We start from the raw sequence: 22,473 nt of genomic DNA on the forward strand, positions 1-22,473 counted from the left end.
GAGATTCCTTAAGCAGCTACAAAAGTCCTTAGGAAAAAGATACCAGATACAACAAAAGGACACTGTATTGACAAAGCATTATCATCAGAATATATACATGAAGGAAGAAAATACTTACAGGTTTTTTATGTCTACTGCTCCTCGGAATGCCTTCCTTGGTATTGCTTGAATCTGATTTTCACTAAGATCACTAAGAAAAAAAAAAATTAAATTAAACTTAAAATCTGCCATATACATTTCTTTCTGTGTATAACAAAAAGAACATATAAGAAAATAATTTCAGCCATTACAGTTCAGTCAATGTTTTCAATGAAGCTTATTTTATTACCTTAACTGAGCTGTAATTGAAGAAAAAGAAGCAGCAATAATAGTCAAATTAGTTTATCTGTGTTGCACTAAGTAGCTCCTTTACAAAACAAGAATATATATGCCAAATAAAAAGCAGAAGCATTACATAATTTAACAATGAAGGCCAAACTGATTTTATTTTTAACTGATTTCACTTTTCAACTCATTCCAAACCCATGACATCGAATGTTTTAATAGTATGTTCAGCCTTATGCAACAAAGACTGAAAACCAGCAAAAAGAACAAGCAGCAAGCTGCTGAGAAACAACCATCAAGCTGTGTAATGTCTAAGATCAAAATATTTCTGAATTTTGTATCAGAGTGGCAAGCACCATATATTTTAAAAGAAGGCGTTAAAAACCATCCTGCAGCAGACATCTAGTGCCCCTCCCCCAAATCCCTGCATGACCAGCTGTACCTCACTATCTGAAACTAGTATCTTTTCCAAAGAGAAATTTTATTAAAATTCTTATAAAATTCTTGTTCAGTAGTATTTTTTGCTACCAGTATAAACAAACAGCCCTTTTTCTGAAATTTAGAAATATTTTTGGCCTTCACAGTTCCATATTGGAAATAAAATCTAGAGAACCGAAGTAAAGACAGGAACAGAGGAGACAGCAAAAAAAAAGAAAACAAAACCAAACTAGAATCCAGGGCTTTTTATTTATGCTATATGCCATACATGTACACCATACATAACATGTAATGCACGACAATATATTAAAGTCGTTATTGCTACATCTACACCATGTGCAGTTTGGAGGTTTCACTTCAGACAGTAGTTTGGTACTCTGGACCAAACATACCTACCACACACGTGGTTCACAAACGCCTGAAGGCCTTCAAAGGGACCCATCTACCTCAGTGGCTTAAAATTATGAAATTAGACCTTCTTTTGGAGGCCTTCAGAGATGTATCTATTTATAGACAATATAGGGAACACAAGAAATTATATGAATAGGCTTTCTCGAGCATCTGAATAGAATTTAGAAGCAAATCAGATGCATACAGGCTGTCTCTATACCAGGATTTTCAGCCCGTTTGCAAAGCAGTTTTGTTGTGGCTAACTAGATTTCATTTGGCTAAAACCAAATTGGGAGCTTCACTCTGAAAGCACATCAAATGCAATCCAACCCCTAACAGGAGAAGTAAAGTTTCGCAGTGTCTTGCTTTTTAGAGACATCGTTAGATTACCTTTTCAGAGACAGCTTTCAGGAGAAACATTGCAAAATGGTGCATAGAAATAAGAGATCTACCTCAGGTGAAGTGAATAAGCAAAAATCATTTAGTTGATTAGACATAAACAGTCATGTTTTTGAGATATTCTTTCCCTAAAACGTACCCTAGCATGAGCTCATATTTCCAGTAATTAGTAATCACTCCTGAAGATTTCTTTCAGATTTATGAACTTCAAAAAAATAACATGAGGACTTTATAACACCCCACACTGCCTCACTTTAACAAAATTTACATCAATATTATTATTTTGAAGATAATTCTACATGGATTGACAGCAACTTTGTTTTTTCCAATTCACTGTTAATTTATGGAAAATCAGATTCTATTTACGAAATCTTTCATAGTTTGTGTATCTAACTGCACTGCAACATCTTGCAAACCATATTTAAAACTAGACTCAATTTTACTATTATTAACCGTGTGTGAAAAAAGAGAATCTGTGAGCTGTGATTTAATTTTCAAGCCACCTAAGTAATCTTGAAATGGGATATGACTGCACTGCTCTGACAATAAATTCAATAGCAATGAATGAAAAAGCAGCCTTCAGCATTTGTTACGGTAACATGATTTAACAGCCTATTTCCTTTAAAAAAAATTCCATTATAAGAATAAACAGCAAATATCTATATTTACACTTCTGTTTAATTGACTAATACATTTTACCTATATAAAAATTGTGCATAAAGTGGTTAAGTTAGCAGTAGTGATTTATATCGTGATCAATGATTAGTTTATAATACACATACATGTAAATACCTATGTAAACCACTGCCATATTCATAAATATATACTGCAGGAAGTAATGGGTAATGGTGCATTAAGCTTTTTATGACAGTTAATAGAGTATCATCATTCACCATTTTATATAATTAAAAAAAGTGGAAGACAAACAAGATTGAGACAATATGTAAATTATTTTTAAAAATCTAATAAAAAATATCAGTGGTCAAAATCTTTCTTTCCTTGACTAAATGCAAATCTTAGCACAAATGCAAGGACTTACAAGTAACAGCTATTCAGTCAGGTTCCTCAATAAACAATACACTGAGGTTGTATGTGTGCATGTGTATGTGTGTGTATGCCTGTGCAAAAGACAGCAGACTAACTAATGGCATGTTAGACTTACTGTTGGGTCCACACATTCAACACCACTTCATGTAGCACAGGCTTATGTAGACTGAAGTACAGTGTTCCCTGCTCATTTTAGCACATTTGAAACATAAACTACTTGATGGCAAAGGTTCCCAACCTTGCCGTGCAAGGCACTGTTTAAAGCATCCCTCTAGATATGGAGAGCTAAGTAAGGTTGGCAAATGTCATTTTGCAATGCATCTGCTGGTTTGTGAAACTTTCTTGGAACTGTGTAACAAAAGTGTAAGTTATTCATTCATTTCTTCACTGCAAAATTCTACCTCATAAAAAATATGATTTTCAACGCACAATTTATACCTACTTATAGCAGGAAAGTTTTTAGTAATTATTTATTGATTGCTTCAAGTTTTCATCTGCTCAGTCTAAAAAGGTTTCCTTATAAAAACCTTGAGGGGCTTAAACAAACATTCAACTTTTTCTTCTTGCATAAATTACACCTACATTTCACACTGCAGACCTAGGACTCAGTAAGACATTGCTGTGTGGTCTTTTTTTATGATGTTTTAAGTCATTCCACTACAATTCTTAGATTGCTCACAAAAAAGGTCATAAGCAGCACAGGGTGCACTGTGACTTTCTGGGGAAATGGGGCAAAAATCTATTTTGTAGACAAACCCAGACAATTTTGCAGGCCATTATGTTACATTGATTTGATTTTGCAGCTTATATTCTGCAGTGAAGAAAGGTGCAAACCTCCTTTTCAGCCTGATGGTCATTGTTTTCCTACACTAATAAATATGTGAACTTCGCCTCCCATTTCAAAAAGAGGCAGCATTTGAATACCGAGCGTAATTTATGATAGCACTTGGTACCCCTAAAATGAAAAAGGCTCTAAGCATTGCAATAAAATTTAAGCCACTAAACAACAGAACATCCTACTTGTACAAGAACAAATCTGTATTTTTGAAAGAAAAGGCACGAACCTGCCTTCACATTTGAAACCAGCAATCTGACCGAGATACTTTCATTGGAACAAATTATTCTCCATCATTATTACAGCCCAAGACCTTACATCAAAATCCAGCATACCTCCAGAACAGCAGAATTGATTAAAAAATGCTTTATATACAGCTAGAGTGAAAAAAACCAAGGCTATCCTACACATTTATTTTTTAAATAAAGCACAATAGTCTTTTAAGATGGCTTGATGAATTCATCTTTATGCAGATTCTAGTTGTCCTACAGGCCTCTTCCAGCTAAATTGTTCTTGACTCTATTATATCATTCCTAGAGAGATATATTCCAAATTACTAAGTCTGGAGTACCTTGAGTACCTTAGACATTGACCCTTCAAGAAAATTCCTTAGTGCAACTTTGTGGGCTTCATTCATTTCATTCACTGGCCGGCAGAGCACCTCCAGCCACCCGGCCTCCACTGCCTGCACCTCCCTGCTCATACATGACCTAACCAGTGCTCGGGGCCAGAACAGCCATGTATCACTTCAGTCTCTCGTAGCATGAGATGTCCTCAAGGAGAGCTCTCAGGCTCGTTTCCTCAAGCCAAAAGGCGGGGTTAAATAGCACATTTGCACACAAAAAGCCATCTGGGCAAGTTAGGCTGGCAGCAGCTGAAGAGGCTCTTCTCCAAAAAGGCCCAGATGAGCACCTGTGCTGCTCTAGATGCGACTGCACCTTCCTGTTTACAGTGGTTTGTTTCAGATATGTTTAAGCTGTGTATATGTCAAGCATTCTTCCCAGTTGTAATATTCTGGCTGCAACCCCATTTTCTCAAAAGCAAAACAAGAAAACCAAATCCATATACCAAACAAAGCCGAATCCCACTCTACATGAAGATACGCAGAGGAGAACGCACAAAGATTTCTGAATTTTTGCCCAGCTATAGTGATTCTTTGAAAAACTTGCATACTTTTTCTTTCCCCCACAGAAGGTGTTTCTAAAGCAGAGACTAAATATGTTGCACCTAAATAACTTTTCTTTTTAAATTAACATAGTCTAAGTATTCAAGCTCCGCAATAAAAACAGAGAAATACTATAGCCTCTCTAAGATCTGTGATCAAGTAAGTCCTGGAATTATTGTGCTTACAAAAAATATAATTTCTTTTTAAACAAACCGGGTCAAGGCAATTTACATGCAATGTATACTGATAATCACCTATGCCTCAGCTTTTAAACCGATTTCCAAAGATTAAGGATTTAATTCTGATATTTTCAATGACACTACAGTAGAACTTGTCTAATTTGAAATTATGCCTGAAAGAATGTAGATTTCTGTATTTCACAAACCAATGAAATAGGAAAAAAATAAAAATAATAAAAAACCCAAACCAAAAACCAAACATCAAACCTCCTCCCTGCCCCCCCCATCAGCTTCATTTTATGTATTCAGTTAATTATTTTTTTTGCTCCAGAATACATTAGTAATCATAGTGCATTATGCTTTGTGGAAATAGCAGAAAGACCTTGCCAAAACCTTGCTACTACTGAATCCTTCCTAAGAACAGGATGGAAATGCTACATTTCTATTTATTGTATTTACTGGTTAGTAGACAGAAATGTATCAGGAAAAACAAACCCAACCTAGAAACATGCTAACATTTGAAATTCATAGCAATAGAATATAATAACCTATTCCCACAGAAAACCTCAAAAACTTATATATGCTGTTGCTTTTTTATCTGAGGATAAAGCCCTCAGATAACCTCATATTAATGAGCCTGACAGAGTGCTTCAGCTCTTAAAAAATGCAGAGAGTACTGCATTGCAGCTATTTTATTACTCACCATGTATGGTTCCCAGTTGAATATCCCATTTACCCTTAAAAGGAATGCTAAATTTTTAATTATATAAATTGAAACACCACATATAATATCTATATCATACGCTGTTAAGGCTGTATCACAGTTATCTTGTGTGGCTAACATCATTGTTCGTTCTGAAACAATAAATCTTTTGAAGATGGCAAACCTGCTTGTAAATTTAATTACTTGTAATTTTATTTTCCTCTATGGTTTAACCTCCCTCTGTGTCTGACCAGCGATATCATAAATCTATACTGCCATTCTCTACTTTGTAAAATATTGAGTACTGGGAATGAGTAATGTGTCCTGATTTTTAAAGGAAAAAGCAGAAATACTGAGTCAAACTAAGTACTGAATACTTACTTATCAGTTTATTTACACCAGTTCATAAAAACAGCTCAGAAGGTGGCTATTCCAAGATCAGCAACTGTAATAATTATTTAAATATATCTGACACTAATAAAGTAAGCCTTGCTTATTACTTGTCTCTTACTGGAAAAAAATAGTTTTAACATTAGCTAACTATATGCTGCATGAAATCCCCCATCCCCATATAAGGTGGCAAACTATCATAGATAATGAGACTACAGGGCATTCAAAAAACATAAACACAATGAGAATTTCTTTAAATAATTTGTCTGAAAATCAAATATATGAATTTGGACATGGGGATTTTCACTTGGAATATGAAGGTGGTGAAAAAAATATATACATATTTTAGAATAGGATAGGATAGTTCAGTTGGAAGAGACCTACAACGATCATCTAGTCCAACCAGATGATTTTGGTGGAACAAGTAACAGCTTCTTTTTATGAACGTAAGTATTAATTAGATATTTATCCCCAAATAATACAACTAAACAATTCATTTATGAATATTAAATGGTCCTTTCCTTTTCTGCTGTTTTCACTATGATTTGCTTTTTCCTCAGTACTATTCAGTGATCCTACAACACATCTGTATCTGAGTACCCCTTAAAAAGTACAGAAATTTAGGTGGCAGGGAGAAGACAAACACTATTTGTTCATTAAGGAGCTCCTTGCAGACAGAGCCTGCGAAACGTGCTCCAGCACAGGCTACTCGCCAGATTCTGGACTTCATTAAGATATCTGTGAGGTCCTGCATGGCTCGAGACACTTCTCCAGCCACAGTCACCTTACTGAGCCATGCCTTCTAAAACCTCAAACCTATTCCAGTGCAAGACCCAGGTTTGCAAGAGCTATTATTTATTCCCCTTGCTTTGATGTTATGGAAAACGAAGTACTCCGCCTCACTGGGCGGCACTGAAGACACCAGCAATAAATGCTGCGACGTGACAGTGTAAGAGAAGTGAGCAATGGCCCCACGTTTCAGCTGTGTCTTGATATGTATTGAGAGAAGGTTGGAAAAGGATTATTTCATGTTATCGTTAACACTGGCAGCTGCCTCTATTTGCAAAAGCTGCTGCAGCAGCAGGCTTTCCAACGCACAGAGGACAGAATAAAATGGCAAAGTAGGTTTTTGGTGTTTTGCTGGATCTCTGATTTGGATTTCACTCCTAAAATGCCAGTTATCCACTTTCTAAATTTGAATAATAAATATGTATTTCTACTCTGTATTAGGTGGTTTGCATTATCACAGAAAACTTCTGATCAGATTTTTTTTATTGCTCATGAACCTTCAATTATCATCACACAACCATACTCTTAAATGCAAAGTTCCAGTATGACTAGGATTTTAATCTAAGACCTTTTCTGAATGCTGCAGAGGCATGCTTTGTCAACCACTAGTTTTATTGTATTAGGATAAGGTATGTAAGCATGAAAATTATTTTCAGAACTATGTAACGAGAACCAAACCAAAGTACAAAGTCTTCAAGAATACAGATGTTACTGAACTACTACATCATGGTGTAAATGCAGGGTGAATATCCTGGAGAGATAGTTTCTCTAAAATTAATAGTTCAGGTGAACTGAACCTACTGAAGCATATTTGGAATTCCATCATGGTAGAAATATATCATATTGTAGCATGAGCTTACTAAACAAACATCAATGTTTTAATCTATAACACAACAGGTTTTTATCCCAGATTCAGCAAATACATTAATATATACAAACAAGTAAGTACCTTTCCCATCAGTCAAATGAGGATTAGCCAGTTAATTGTTACAATACTGACATATGTTTGGCTTTATAGAGTTACTGTATAACAAGTTACAGTACTGCATCATTTATTTATGAAGACGGTCTTATACCCAAATGGCTTCTCATGTCCTTTTAGCAAAGCATAGCTTTTTGGCAGGTCTACAGATCAATTAAGACAGACAGAATAAGGAAATGTTTTAAAAAATGTATACTTAACAATTCAGTCTAAACTCTTGTCCTGGAAAAACAAGCCCAAACAAAACAAAACCAAGAACTCTGCTGTACCATTATTCTTTAACTATGAAATAAACAATTTAGCCTCCTATTAATTTCAATGATTTTTTTTCTGTTCTTCAGTGAAACATCCAATGCAGCTATTCCTCTTCATAATGAAGATACAAAAGGAGTCCAACACTATCAGCAGTAGCCGATATGTCTCTAGGAACGTATTTATCTCCTTGTGAAGATCAAAAGTATGAATTATAAATTCTAGAATTAGCTCTGTAAATCATTATAGCTGGTCATGCCATCATTCCAACCTGCTTCCCATAAGAGGAATAAAATTTCATATCTGAGAAAGGTACTATTAGCCTCCTTTTACAGATGGAGAAACCAAGGTAGTATATCTCAGTAGTAGTATGTATCAGCACCATGCTGAGGAGCACAAAGCAGATGAGAAAAATTTAGATCACAGAATTGCAGGTTCCCTCTGCATCACTAATTTCCATTTGCTCTGTTGACTCCCTAGAGATTCAGATGCTGTGCTTAGTAGACACATAATCTATTCTCATGCTAAACCAGGATCACTCCCTATGCCATGGTGTTCTACATTGCCCAAGTGAATATTTCATATTTCACAACATAGGGCAATCATCATTGCAATACGGAAAGAATCATGTGAGTCACAGCAATTCCTATTTTAAGGAATGAATCTTCTACTTCTCTAAGAACATTCAGACTGAAGTTCCTTGCTCACTTTCATCTCTCACTTTTTAATGATACCACTTTTAATGATATATCACTGAAGTTTCTTTCATTCTTAATGCTTCAGGTTTTTTAAATGTTATCCATTTATACGTCTGTAATTGAATCAAAATGTACTTCTTACTATAGCTTTTGGTATATTAGTATTTGTATTATTTAAGCAGCAGATATTTTAATCCATTTTATCTATTTATTTATTTAAGCAGAGGTGGAGATCATTTATGCATACAGTATAGAACGTATACAGAATGCACTACACAATAGGAGTACTGGTAGCCTGGTGATCTCCAGAGTTTATCAGTACCTTCAACCTTAACATTTAGGGTAAGTCATCAAAAATTTAAACGATGACAATAAGTGCTAATCTTTTTTTGTTTGAGAAACAGCCTGACTCCTCATACCTATCCAGTATAATATGATATTGACTTGTCTATAAATTTGAGTATTAGTAATTGGTAATTTCTGCAGAATGCAAATAGCACAGAGTGCAAGTACTAGGCCTTCTTACTTTTTAATAGGATCACATTCTGGGTTTGGAATAAGCCAAAACCTCCAATCTCAGTCTTGGCATGAAAGTTCATCACGGGCTGCAAAATCAATTCTACTCTACAATGTCTCCAAAAGTGCACTTAAGTCAATTTGTATACTCTGGTACCAGTTGAAGATAATTGCTTAAGGGGATTCACCATTTATTCTTTATTGTGCTAGAGTGTCCTAGTGTGGCAAATGCTAATTGTAAAATAAAATAGGAGTATTAGGACCACACAAGCATTTTACTGGAGTCTTAGAAATTATTTTTGAAAAAGAAAGCAGTCTTTATTAGTCTGTTCCACTAAATTAATATGTAATTCTCTTTTGTTTAGGACTAAAAAAAAAAAAAAAAAGAAATAATTACATGTTGTAGCTTCTAAAGAAAGGACCACCCACAATTTCAAAGAGAGAGAATTGCAATACTACTTCAAATTTGGCTTCAATGTAATCCTTTTGATAGAAAGAGATCCTTGAAAGAAAAACTTGAAGCTCTTAAGAACACCCATGCCCCCCCAAAGAAAAACTCGCCAATTCTTTATCCTCCATAGAGTCTCAAATTGGTCAAGCTGAAGGAAGGTACTGAGCAACATTTACTGACTACTGCTTGTCATGCATTTCTAATGGCAGTACCGTTCCCCTAACAGTGCCCGAGACAGCAGCACAGCTGTGAAGTGTGAGGGTATCACTGACCTACAACCCTACTTGGAGCTTGCAGACTGGGAGTTGACTTTAAGCCATATGGATGTATATCTTGCATTTAATGCTTCAAAAATGATAATTTAGTCCAGCCATTACCTTGTAAAGCATATATGGTTTTTGTTCATGCATTTTCCCTCCTTTTTATTTAACCAGGTTAGAATTGAAGGCAAAATAGAAAATAACTTTAACCATTATGTGTTATCATTTCATACAAGGGCACAAAAGACCATTTCTTTGGAAGGAAAGAGTGAAGATTCTGCTATTTTAATTCCACCAGTCCCTGAAAGGTGATTTGGTGATTAATTTTTAATCAACTATTACACTTGATAGACTTGAAAATGCACTACAAGTTAAGGACTTAAAAAGGATAAAGCAAGATGCTGCCAGGTAACTTTCACTTCTTCTGGTACGTTACACACTCAGCATATGCATGGCTGAAACATCCATTTGGCTTGATTTGGAGATCTGCTCACATTAAGAATAGATGAGATGGCATACTTAATTTTCCGAAAGACCTCTTCAACAGTATCTGAAAAATCTATCACTACTTTTCCCTGTAACAAAACTTCATTTTTAGCGGGAGTTTGCAGCTGTCAACATGTCTTTAATATTTAATATTGTTTCACCTGCTTTGGAATTGAAACCGTAAGCACTTTTAGGAACTGATTGAAAAGTTGTCTGGTATGTTGTCTAGTTTCACGACACAGTCTATAACCCTGTATACTCATTTCTGAAATATCACTCAGCAAACCATGGCAATTTCTCTCTTTGTTCAAAACGGAGCAGAGCGGATTCCTGATCCAGCCCCATTATGCATAGCTGCTATTCCAATATGGGCAAGTAATAATTAGACCCCTGGACACAGACATTTTTCATCAAGTATAGGCCCAAACTGTTAGTCTAACAATAAGCTGAGTACTCCAAGTGTTTCCTAACAGTGAAACTAACCTTGAACAGTTTGTCAAGGGACAGCCAAAATCTGGAGAGTAAACTAGAAATGATCTTGCAGATCATTAATGTTGAACGGCACTGTGCTCACTCTTCCTTCACTTGAGTTGAATGATGCAATTTGGGGATTGTCTCTTGAGATGGGCTGATTGCTTAACAAGACAGATTTATTGTACAGTCTTAGCTTTATACAATATGTGTGTAGTCACACAATATATGTGAAGCACTGACGCTTCAGGCTTTGAGGCTGTTGCCAGTCCGTGCCAAAAAGTGCGCTAAGAACAGCAAAAGAAACCAAAGCAAATTATAAAAGGATTACCATGGATGATTAAAAAAAATTGACAACAGCTAAGCTACCATCCTAATTACTGCTTATCAAGATGACCAATATTATATCATTGTTTTCCTGGGCTTCACCCATCTGCTTGTAACCATCTGTCATTTCTTATACTGTAATATTTTTCACAGAAACTCTTTGTTTTGTTTTATGCTGTGTTGATTTTTTTTTTTCCACTTTGTGTTTGTCCAGTGCCTACCACCGTTGGGTTTCTGTCCCAGAGAACTAGGACTTTCAGCTGTTGTATGAGTAAACTAATAATGGAAAGGATGACAGAAACATGTGTATTCGTATCATCCTCCACTTCTCTGATAATGAAATAGAAAATAGTAAGAACAAGCTCAATTATTTAGGTTGAGTAACTGGACAGGTTTTTTGGACTGGATTTTTTGTTTATTCTTTCTTGTGTGTTGTATATGTGCCGGTCAATAAAAGTCAATTAAAAGTTCTTAGGAGAAAAGGGAAAAGAAATTGTTGGGAAACTTCAGGGCAATTACTGAGACAAATATTCAAGTATTCTGGAACTAAAACTTCTCATTGATCAGAATTAAATGAATTTAATACTCTAGAGCTGAGCATCTCAGAAGTCTGAAGTCTCCCAGCATTCTAGTTTCTGTTCAAGGGCTCCAGGCTTCTCTTTCTTCTTGAACCTGGCTCCTCTTTCCGTGGCTTTTCAAGCCACTGCCCCCAAACTCCTTTCACCACAATCTGTTTGCTCTCAATGCCATGCAAAGAATCAGAATTTCAAGAGACGGATTCCATTTGCAAAAGGAGCTGAGAATATGGCAGAGGCACTACAGTTGTTCTATAAAACAAGAAGGGTGTACCCTAGCTGAACACAGGGGCCATTTAGAATTGAAAACCCTTGTAAAAATGGTAAGAACAAGAACGTACATAAGCAATGAAAAGGAAACTGCTGATTCCAGAATGAACTGATCACAACCAATTTCCTCATTAATAGCAATCTAAAAAGAACAACCCGGGACAAAAACCTGGATCAGAGTGCTCCCAAGTGTAAGAATGTGCAAAATCCCATTGCGTATTGTAGCCCTAGCTGTATGCTATTGCCACAATACCAGTACACACATTACATTTAAATGTTCTATGGAAACTCATCCACAAAATACTCCATGCAAACCTGAATTTAGTATTATTTAAAGAAAAGCTTAAATTGTGTTTCTACTTCTGCCATATTTCTCTTTTTTTTTCCACCTCAAAGTTACAAAAAAGTTCAGCTGCTTGCACTAGTAATAATTTTCATTCAGACATTTTTTAAGCTTCAAGTCCACAAATCTCAGATTTTCTTTTCCAGAACTGCACTTTTCCACTGACACCATCAAAGAGTGGCTGCTCTTAATTGCACTTTAAAAACTCATCTCTCCTCCTTCCTTCAGACTTTTTTCCTCTATCTGTAGGTTTTCAAGTCTTTTTTTCCAAATTGCTTTCGTGCAAAATTCTTTCCCTTCAGCCATTTTCCAGACTCTTCTAAGTAGCTGATGGAGCTTCTGCTCAAGTAAATATCCAGAAAATCCTACTGAGAAACCCTAACAATTAGGATTAAAAGTGATTGTGTCTGTGGTGTGGTGGGATCTTTTTGTTGTATGAGGGTTTTTTTAATTTAGGAGGAGGATTGTTTTCGTTTGCTCTTTGGGGGCACAAAGGCAGGTGGATAGGATGGATATCAGTTAAGTAACTGCATTCGAATGGGAGTGCAGCATACCTAGGATGAATAAGGGTGACACTGATGTCTCCATTCACAAGCTATTATACACTCTTGTAGTAAGTGAACAGATGACTTCAGGACAGAGAAGTCTAGGTAACCATACAGAGACTGAGGACAGTTACAGTAATGGGAAGAAAGAGCTATTAAATGTACTTAAACAACCCCCAACAAACAATGCATAAGCTTCCCTATTGCTTGAGGACTAATTCTGAAATATACCATGAAACATTTAAAGACTTAAACTGATTGCATTTTGTTTAAAGTATATATTTAAAAAATTGGGATTTATGAAATAAGCCTAAATATAAGAACACATGACATTGCACTCATATCAATAATAGTCATTAAGGGGTAAACCAACATCTCGGCACTACACAGCCAGGCTTTCTGCTAAAGCAGTCTGTGTAAATCCATTCATACTTTTAAAGAATTCAGTAAGAGTTTCACCAGTTCAGAAATCCTAGGACATGTATCTTACAACAGCAAGTGCATGTATGTGTACTCACTCTTTTAGCTGAGTAAGAACAGATCTCCTCTGAGAATGGGACCAGTTCAGAGCTCAGAGGTGATTGAATTTAAATGATATTTACACAGATAGCTGAGAAGGTGTGAGGATTTGCTTCTACACAGGCTCCACTGCACTTGCTATCTATTGCCATATGGCTAATTCCCTCTCATGCTTATTCTTCTATTGCAGTTCATATTACAGTATACCGTTTTACAGACCTGCAGCTTCCAACATCTGTAGCAAAGGTCCCAGAAATTGATTTAGAGGCTGAAATCCAAGCATACCCAATCCTGCTTCTACACAAGGCTATATATCTTTGTTGGAAGACGGACACATGGTCCCCATATGCACTGGTGATAACACAAGCCTGCCAGGCACAGATGTACTTATAGCTCCAGAGAGATGCAATCTAATGATGGATAGGAATAACCCAATCATACGAACATTTGTATTTGTAAACCCTACCTAGTGCTACAGACAATATGTCTACATTTCAGTGCCACATTTCTTCAAGGATATCAAGATGTTCCTAAGGTATGACAAGCATATGATGAAACTTAATGGTATATAAGATAGAGAGACTGCTTTCTGAAGCACAACTTAATAGTTGGAAGTTTTAAAAATTAATTGCTTTTCTGGCAAACCCAAAGAAAATTAAATTAAATTAGATACTGGAACTTTTTCATTAGAAGGCTCTGGCAAAATAAAGTTAATAGATGGAAAGCTTTGTGCAATTAAAAGTGACAGGTGCATTGCTTTCTCTAAGCTTTTAAATCACATCTGTCAAAAAGCCTCCTAAAATGCATTTTTTAAGCCCCTTCCAATCCACTCAACTTTTATGAATCAAAATAGTGTAGAATTATTGAAGATATATCACTTAAGAAAGTCACAGTTTTATGGCAGTAAAGAGCTAAAATTTCTATAGAGTTATCCATCTAACATATTTAGGACAATGTATTAAATCAGAGAGTAACTCTGTATCCCACTCCCATTCCCTTTCACTTAATTTGTTAGCATGATTTCCTGCTTTAATTCTTAACCAGTGCATGAGAAACACACAACATGATTTGCCTAATTTAAAACCAAGATGTTTATAGTAAATTCAGGTCAGTCACAACTTTGTTTGAATTATCTATTCTACGTGTTTAAGGTGATTTGGAAGAGAGATGGACATAGTAAGTAGTTTCTATATACAACTACTATTTACCAATATTTATGCCTCCTTTGAAGAAACTTTTTCAAGACAGAAAGTGTCTGTTCTGAAAGCAGTCAGAAAAGTTTGAGTTCAGCTTCTGCTGTGCCTCTTACAGAGTGAAAAATTGTTTTCAATGAACACATGTTCCAACAGTGTGAGCAAAACCACTTATTGCACATCTTCTCCCCCACCCCCAGACATGTCTGAGCCAATCCTTTACCTCTCATTCCTCACTCACAAAAACAGGGAGTAGTTAAACAGCGCTACTGGTTTTTGACCTTAAAAGAAACCCAACAAACTTCAAACTAAAAAAAAACCAAAACATCCCAAACTCCCTAATGAAAATTTCTAGCGTATTTTGGTTTGGTTTGGTTTTCATTTTGTTTTATTTGGTTTTTAAACTAATAAATAGCCCTAAATTTGATAGATTAGGAATAGAGTATATTTAAGGGAATGCTCCTCATCCCCATCAATTCTGAAAACAAACAAAAGCATTACTCTTCAAAGCTCTTAATTATCAACTAAATGAAAATCTGTTACACTCTCGTAAGATGGATTGTGACAACATTAAGTACAGCACCAGAGATGCAGGATGGAAAATTACACTAACTCAGCTAAACATAACTGTTATTAAACCGCAAACTTACAAATAATCTTATCCCAATTCAGGAAAGCACTGAAGCATGTACAATTTAAAGTATGTGCTTAAATCCCATTGAATGCATTGTAACTACTCACAAGCTTAGTGTTAAACACGTGATCAAATATATCTTTGAATCACAAACTACTTACGGAAAAACAGCAGCAAACACATTTTAATTATAGGTCTCCCTAATTTAAGCATGTATGAACAAAGACAATATCCTCCTCAGATGGAGAGACAGAACAAGAAAGTAAGAAAACGTTTTCTTTTCAGTAATCACTCTATATTACCCCATAATGAACTACCATTGTGACACCACAAATAATATTTAAGGCAACTGGACCATATACGAGTCCTTAAGAAAATTATCTTTTATACTTAACTCAGGGTTTTGGTGCTGCTTTTGGGGTTTTCTTTGGGGGGTGGGGGTTGATCTTGCCAAGTTCTCGGTTACCCCCTGTAAAAAAAATGGGGATTTTGATTTTGAAATTGCGAAGTCCTCACATGCTTCTCCCTAGCATTCCTTATGATAACATTTAAAGGATTTTTCTCAGAAGGGAATCTCCTCCAGCTCCTGGCCAGGTAGAGGAAAGCTTTGGGGCAGAAGGTCAGTATTTCAGGAGGACTGACCATTCAAGATAATACTGTACTTCAAAATTTTGTGTCAGGTCTGCATCCCTGCAGAATAACACAGGAACTGTACTACCACGGACAGCATGGTAGATGGTAGGTCTTCTGGGAAGAATCAAAACCAGTTAAAATACACACTGGAAGAGCTACAGAAAACGCAGATAAGGATTCATCCCTGACTCACAACTGAGTAAGTCTGAGAGCTGGACTGCAGTGGTACTGGGTGTTTCAGATATTCAAACTAAAAATATACTAAAACCACCAAAGGAACCAGGGAGTCATGACGATATGTCTACAAATGTTTGCTCCAAACAGGGATAAAAATATTCAAATATTTTCCCTTAGTATCAATTTTAACTAGACCGTGGGTGAGAATGAAAGGTCTGCAATCTGTGAAAACGAAAAGATCAAATTGAGCATTCAGTAGGGATACAGAATGTCTAATTAAGCCCTGGATCTGCAGAATAATTTTTTTTTTCAGTTTCATCTTCCATATCTCTTTTGCCCTCTGTTAACCATCTTCCCATCCACATCTATAAATAATGAAAACAAGCCAAATTTTCCTCACTGATATCATGTATTACACAAATATCTGAAGGGAAAATATGTCCAGAAATGTTTTGATGAGCTGTACTAATTGAACAGTTTAACCAAACATAAACAATCATATAGAAATACAGACTTGAAAAGAGGTATTAGATAACCCTATCCTAAATAGAACTTAAAATCCTGGTACCCCAAGGAAAAGGACTTACCAGATTCAAAGCCAGCATTCAAAACAGCACGGCCATACAAAATAAACTGCAAGTTTGCGTGTCAGTGATATTGATTTTATTCAGGTGTTAAGTCTATGCTTAAAAAGAAATGCTTTGATAAATTTTAAGATACATATTTTATTCTCCTGAATTTGTTTTAACTTTCATTTTCCTTTAACCTAGCTGAAATTTCATTATAGATACATATTACTTATAATACTGATTAACACCTTTTTTTATATAGAATAGGAAGAAGAGTCTTATATACACTTCTCCTGCATACCTATACCAATTTCTGCCTGTAGGGTTTTCTTGTTTTGTTTTGTTTTGTTTTAATTAGGGACACACTTCACTTCCAGCGGGAAATTACCCTCCATGTTTTTAAATGTATGTATGGTACAATGCCTGACCTGAAGAACAAGCAAGTATCTCACAGGGTCTGTTTTCCACAGTATTTTCAATATTCATGATTCCCTTTTCCATACATACAATAATAAGGAACGCAAAACAGAGATTCCCAGCTGAGGCAGAGATGACATCTCAGCTTGCAGTTGAACAGGGAAACGCAGAAAAAGCATTTAAATAATAAAGGGAAACTGCCAGATTTTTTAAAAAATAAAACCACGATAAAACTCTGGGGTAAATGCGCTTAATGATGAAAATTGCAACAGCTAGGATTACACTATAAGGATTTCATAATACTACCAGGTATGTACATGTCTAATAGTGAATGTCTTTGTCTTCTTTACGTTTATGAGCAGATAAAGATTACAGTACTATATCCCTATGCTAAAATAAAAGCGAGCCTAATCTTAAGATTAGGAATCTAATCTCCATCAGAAATGAGATATAGGTATTTAAAATGAATGGGAGGTCAATTTGCTATAGGCAACATGACATTCTGTATTGTACCTAATGCATACTCCTGCACTGCAGCTGAAGTATTTAAAACTTACAAGCTGACACAAAAAGCAACAGATTGAAAGGAGAGTTTCATTTAACAAAACCCCAGAAAATGTCAGCAACCATCTTTGACTTCAAGTTGAATTTTGGTCATACAACTCCCTGGCATTTTTCACTTTGCTTTCCTAACTTGTTCCCCTATGGATTAACCTCTTCTCACCTCTGGTTGTATATACACTGCAAGATGGAGCTGCTGGACAGTTCATTAGAGCAGCTCCTGCTGTTTCTTCCACCGAAGAGGAGGCACCTCTAAGTTACCATACACAGGCAAGCCCAGGTCAACATGTCTCCTAACAAATTCCGGCAGCTTTGATCAGACTGGTGGTTCATACAAGTTTCACCGGGGGGGGTGGGGGGTGTACAAAAAGGGGGGGGGGGCAGGAACTTTGAAGCACTTCCTACTGCTCCTTTGGAAATCGAGTACCATCACTTAGTAATTCAAGCACCATACTGGTATCACCGAGGAGGGACAGTAGGGGACTGGATTTGAGGGCTTTTTCTGTGTGGCACATCTTAACATGAGAAAATATAAATTTACATGGAATGCTTCAACCCACTGCTAGAAAATTTATGTTTTAAATAACTCTGTTAGATAGAGGTTCAAACAGTATTAAACATAAAGTAAGCTTCCTGATTTGATACTTCAGTCGCCTGTCTCTTTCTGAGCATGCGATCCAGCCCAAGGTTTACCAGAAGCTTTGCTTTTACAGCCTCCACTTTGTAAAGTGCTTGAGGCTGTGTGCTTCGATTTTCCAGCCTTGCTCTACGTGGAGTGGTGGCAAAGAACATGAAACTGCATTTAAGCGCTTGAAACGTACTCCTTGGTGTCCAGCAACACTTCCCACTGCTGAGCTCAGTCTCTTTCCTTGACACCTCTGGTGGCCAAGCCAAAAAAGTCAACAGTCTGCAGTAATGAATGAATACTCCAGGACCCTTTCATAATGGTATAGCTGATTGAGGCCCTGTTTGAGAGGCCTTACCTCATTTCCCACACATTTTCTGACCCATTTTGTCTGCGTTTTCTCGGGGGGGGTTGCCTGTTATATTGTGGGCTAAGCAGTAAACTAATTATCTTGTTCAAATCCCTTTGCAACGCCTCTAATCCTATTAGTTATAAGAATGTGTGAATACTGATTGCACAACTTAAAAAAGGGAGAAACAAAAAAAGAGACAGAGACAGAGGGAAAAAGCCAAAAGGCAGGATCTAGGAGTATCTGCTAGCCACTTCAGCCTTTCGAGACTTGTCAGGGCGCCCAAGACTCCCGTCCATCACAAGATGGGACACTAAACGGGACAATTTGTAAGGTCCATATTTCCATTTTCTGTCCGTCTGTCTTATCTGCCCCAGAGCTGCCGCTATTATCTGAGGCAGCTCTGAGCCCTTTGCTCACAGCAGAACTTGCTGACCCCTGACTCCACTTAACAGTTACATTTTCTCTCCTTCCCCTTTCATAATGAACATTTTAATGAAGGGGATGACAATATTACAATGTGTCAAAGAAGCCATATGAAGTACAGGAAATGAATGAATGTTAGTGTAGGCATCTATAGGCCCTACGAGTCCCATTTCTTTTCTTCAAAGAAGCCTCACAAGTCTTATTAAAGAGCCCTCTCGCCCTCTCCCTCAGCTGAAGATACCAGAGCGGTTGCCTCCTGCTGTCCAGTACTGAGTGAACTTTAATCACTTTTCCTATTCTGTTCGCACTGGGGAAGGAGCCAGGCTTCAGTGAAAAGCCTGCAGTCACAGTCGATGTTAAAGAGCATGAAATTTATCTGACTTCCATAAAAGATGAGCTCTGCCCTTCCATTCCTGCTTTTGCTAAGCTGGCTGCTCCGGGGACAGCCATTCTCTCCTCCAAAAACAAATATTTGCTTTTAGCGTGGATGGATGCTGCTGCCTAGGAGCGCCTTTTCCCTTGCTTTTTAAACTGTAAACTTAGTTGTTTCCACCTACAAAGAAGACTTGTGGTCTTGGGAAAGAAATTTAACTTTATCATTTAGACATGCTGTTTTGCAAATGAAGGTTTTAAAATTGCAAACGGTTCCTGTTTTACATGAATAATAAGCTCTGGCTAATTGGTTACCATAGAAGCAAATTCACCAGAATTCTCAGAGAGCAAGAGAAAGATTTACCTTTTTTTCACCTCCTTCTCTGCAGAAATGTCTATGTCAGTGAAAACCCACTCAGGATAAAATACAAAGTTAGTTTTCTCACACACTGCACTTAGATATTTGAGACACTGTTTATCTGACGAAGATGAAAATAAATTGTATTATTACATAGCATTCCATTATTCAGTTTAAAAACCTTAGCATTTGGAATTGGCTCTACAATCTTTGGAAATCATATTTCCATTATTTGTACAGTGCTTGCTTCCCTTACAATGGCAAATCAATGACACATTTGTGTTGAAGTTAGAAGGATAAGTCTTACAATGCGTATCTTTTCTAAGGATCAATGCATTATAAATGAGCATTCTCAAACCAACCAACTGTGTGACTTTAGAAATGCGTATTTTAGAAGTGGTACCACTTGCATATTTCAAATACAGTAGAGAAATGGAATGCAAAGAACCCAAAAATAACTCTGGATGCAATTTATCCCCCAAACATTTTATGTATATAAAAAACTGAAAAGCAGTAGCAAAATTGTATCAATGGGCTTGATAATGAAAAGATTGTGTTAAAAAGGAATGAAAAGTGGTACTGATCCACGGACCATCCGCTCTGCATGCCATAACCCCCTCTAATCCCCAATTGATACTGACAACTGCAATGACAAGGGCTAAATTGGAGCCATAAGTGGGAGTAATGATAGACTGCCACTTCAGTATGTCAGCAATTTCCACATTAAAATTAATACCACACAAACACTCTTCTGTAAAGCAGAGCCTTATCAAAGGAAGAGAAGCGCTTCTTTAACAGTAATGCCTCCCAAAAATGTGCCACAGAGGCTGAGAGCAGCGCCCAGTGCCCAGCAGAGGTTAGCTGCCCATCAGCAGGAAGGAGATGAGCAGGGGGAAACTGTTCCTGCTGTACTTTTAGTTGTGACCACCTAGGGGCACTCAGCGTCCTAGAAATCTATTGCAAATCTCAGATTTTGATCCAGCACCATTCTGGTGTAGAGCACAAAACATATTCTCTGTCAAGCATCCTCCCTTATATTCTACTAGAACAACAATGATGAGTATTGTTTATTGATACTTCATTACTGGCAGATAACCAAACAGACAGCCTTGTTCCCTCTAAATGCTTCTAAAGAGCTTTTTCTGATAAAAGCTTTAATATACCATGAAGGTTTTCAACCAATAGGCGAAAATATACAGACCGTATCTTTTGAGAATGTGATTTCACATTTTAAGTCTGGACTTCTTCCAAACTGCAAAGCAACTACAAACTGCATGGAAAGCTGTCTGGAGGGAATTCTCTTAATTATAATTCACTACAGCTTTGAAAAGAACATGGCAAAAATGGAAATGAATACAAAACTGAGAAAGCAGCGCAAGGTCAAGATAATTGCAATTTCTTCTTCTTCACATACATTCTTCCTTTTCTACTTCATATTTTATATATACAAAATGTAAACACAAACAGAACTGTATTCCTATGTTTTGGGATTCTCTGAATTCTTTCAAAAAAAGTACTTGGTGTAATTAGTCTTCCAAATTTTCCTCAAAAAAACCCTTAAGTATGTTCATTGAAGCAATCAGCAAAATAAAGTGTTAGATTGAAGCAAATGGTTCATTTAGGCTAAACTACAGCAGCCTACTAGCCAATCCTATCTGATATTTTATGGTCAGGTTTTATAGCATGAAAATTCTGACTTTCTGCCACATTTTTTTCTGTTCAAACAGGGTTCACTTAACAAGCAGAATGCAGACCTGCTGCTTTCCCTTGTGGCCAACTTCACTTGTTCAAAGTCTTTGAGAATCTTGGAACACGGCAATAGCTCTTAAAGGAACTTTGGCCTGCAGCTGTTATTAACTAGCTTTGGACGTATGGACCTCCGTTGACAAGCACCTCATGTAGAGAGGTTAAAAAATTGCTACCATATGCTTTCAGCTTTTTTAACCTACAATGTAAAGGCTCAAAAAAAAAAAAAAAAAAAGGCGCAGCAAAAACCCCTTTCACTACTTTAAAAATACAAATCAATTTACACATAAACCAACACTTCTTTCTATCTTATACTGCCTTACCGTTATGAAATATGTATTTCATTTTTACAGTGGTACTGTAGTGTTCCAAAGGCAGGAGCTGATTTCAATGAAAGGAACAACTGGTTATAGGTGTAAAGATCTCAACAGGCTTTATTACTGGACACAAATTAAAAACCACCACACTCTTAAAACCAGCATTAAATAACAATAAAAATCTGTGTCATGAGAATGTTTCTATTGCACAGAAAAGCATTCTCTCCTTAATGAAAGCTAAAGCTAGCACTGCTTATTACACCTTTACTTTGGCCTTACGTGCATATACATTACATGAGTTTTCAATTATGTGACCCAGTTCAGATCTGAAGGAAGATCTGTATGCCCAACTCCTTGTCTCTTTTTTCCAGATAGATCAGCTGGTTTACTAAAAGGTATTAGCTCTCTGGACAAGCACAGCCTCATCACACGAGTAACACTTCCCAGAGAACCTTTCTTACTCACTCATCGAAGAACTTGTACCAGTCCTTGTACCATACATAGCCTGAAATGGATATTCAATATTTTTAACCTTGTTGAAATGAAACAAAAACCCCAAACCAGTTATTTGCCGAATTCTTTTATGTCTGTGTTCTATAGATTCCCACGTGATTCTCTAAAAACACCTTAACAGTGTTTAGTGAAGATCTTAGTGAGTCTCAGTTCAGCATACATCAGAGTTGAGTTCACAGAGTTCAGATTCTACAGCTACTGTCCAGATTTCCTTTGTTACTGGAGGAAT

At 36.6% G+C, this 22,473-nt stretch overlaps 1 protein-coding gene across 16 annotated transcripts in view; it reads right to left on the bottom strand.

Annotated features, from left to right (window-relative positions):
- The window catches only part of SLIT2 (slit guidance ligand 2), a 274,697-nt gene that overhangs the window by 115,978 nt on the left and 136,246 nt on the right, over positions 1-22,473 (bottom strand). For all 16 annotated transcript variants that reach the window (XM_052780382.1, XM_052780381.1, XM_052780383.1 and 13 more), the window contains one exon: positions 119-190. In XM_052780382.1, the coding sequence (XP_052636342.1) occupies positions 119-190 (72 nt within the window). The remainder of the gene's footprint in view (positions 1-118; positions 191-22,473) is intronic.

Source organism: Harpia harpyja, chromosome 2, assembly GCF_026419915.1.
Source record: "Harpia harpyja isolate bHarHar1 chromosome 2, bHarHar1 primary haplotype, whole genome shotgun sequence".
Classification (NCBI taxonomy): Eukaryota; Metazoa; Chordata; class Aves; order Accipitriformes; family Accipitridae; genus Harpia; species Harpia harpyja.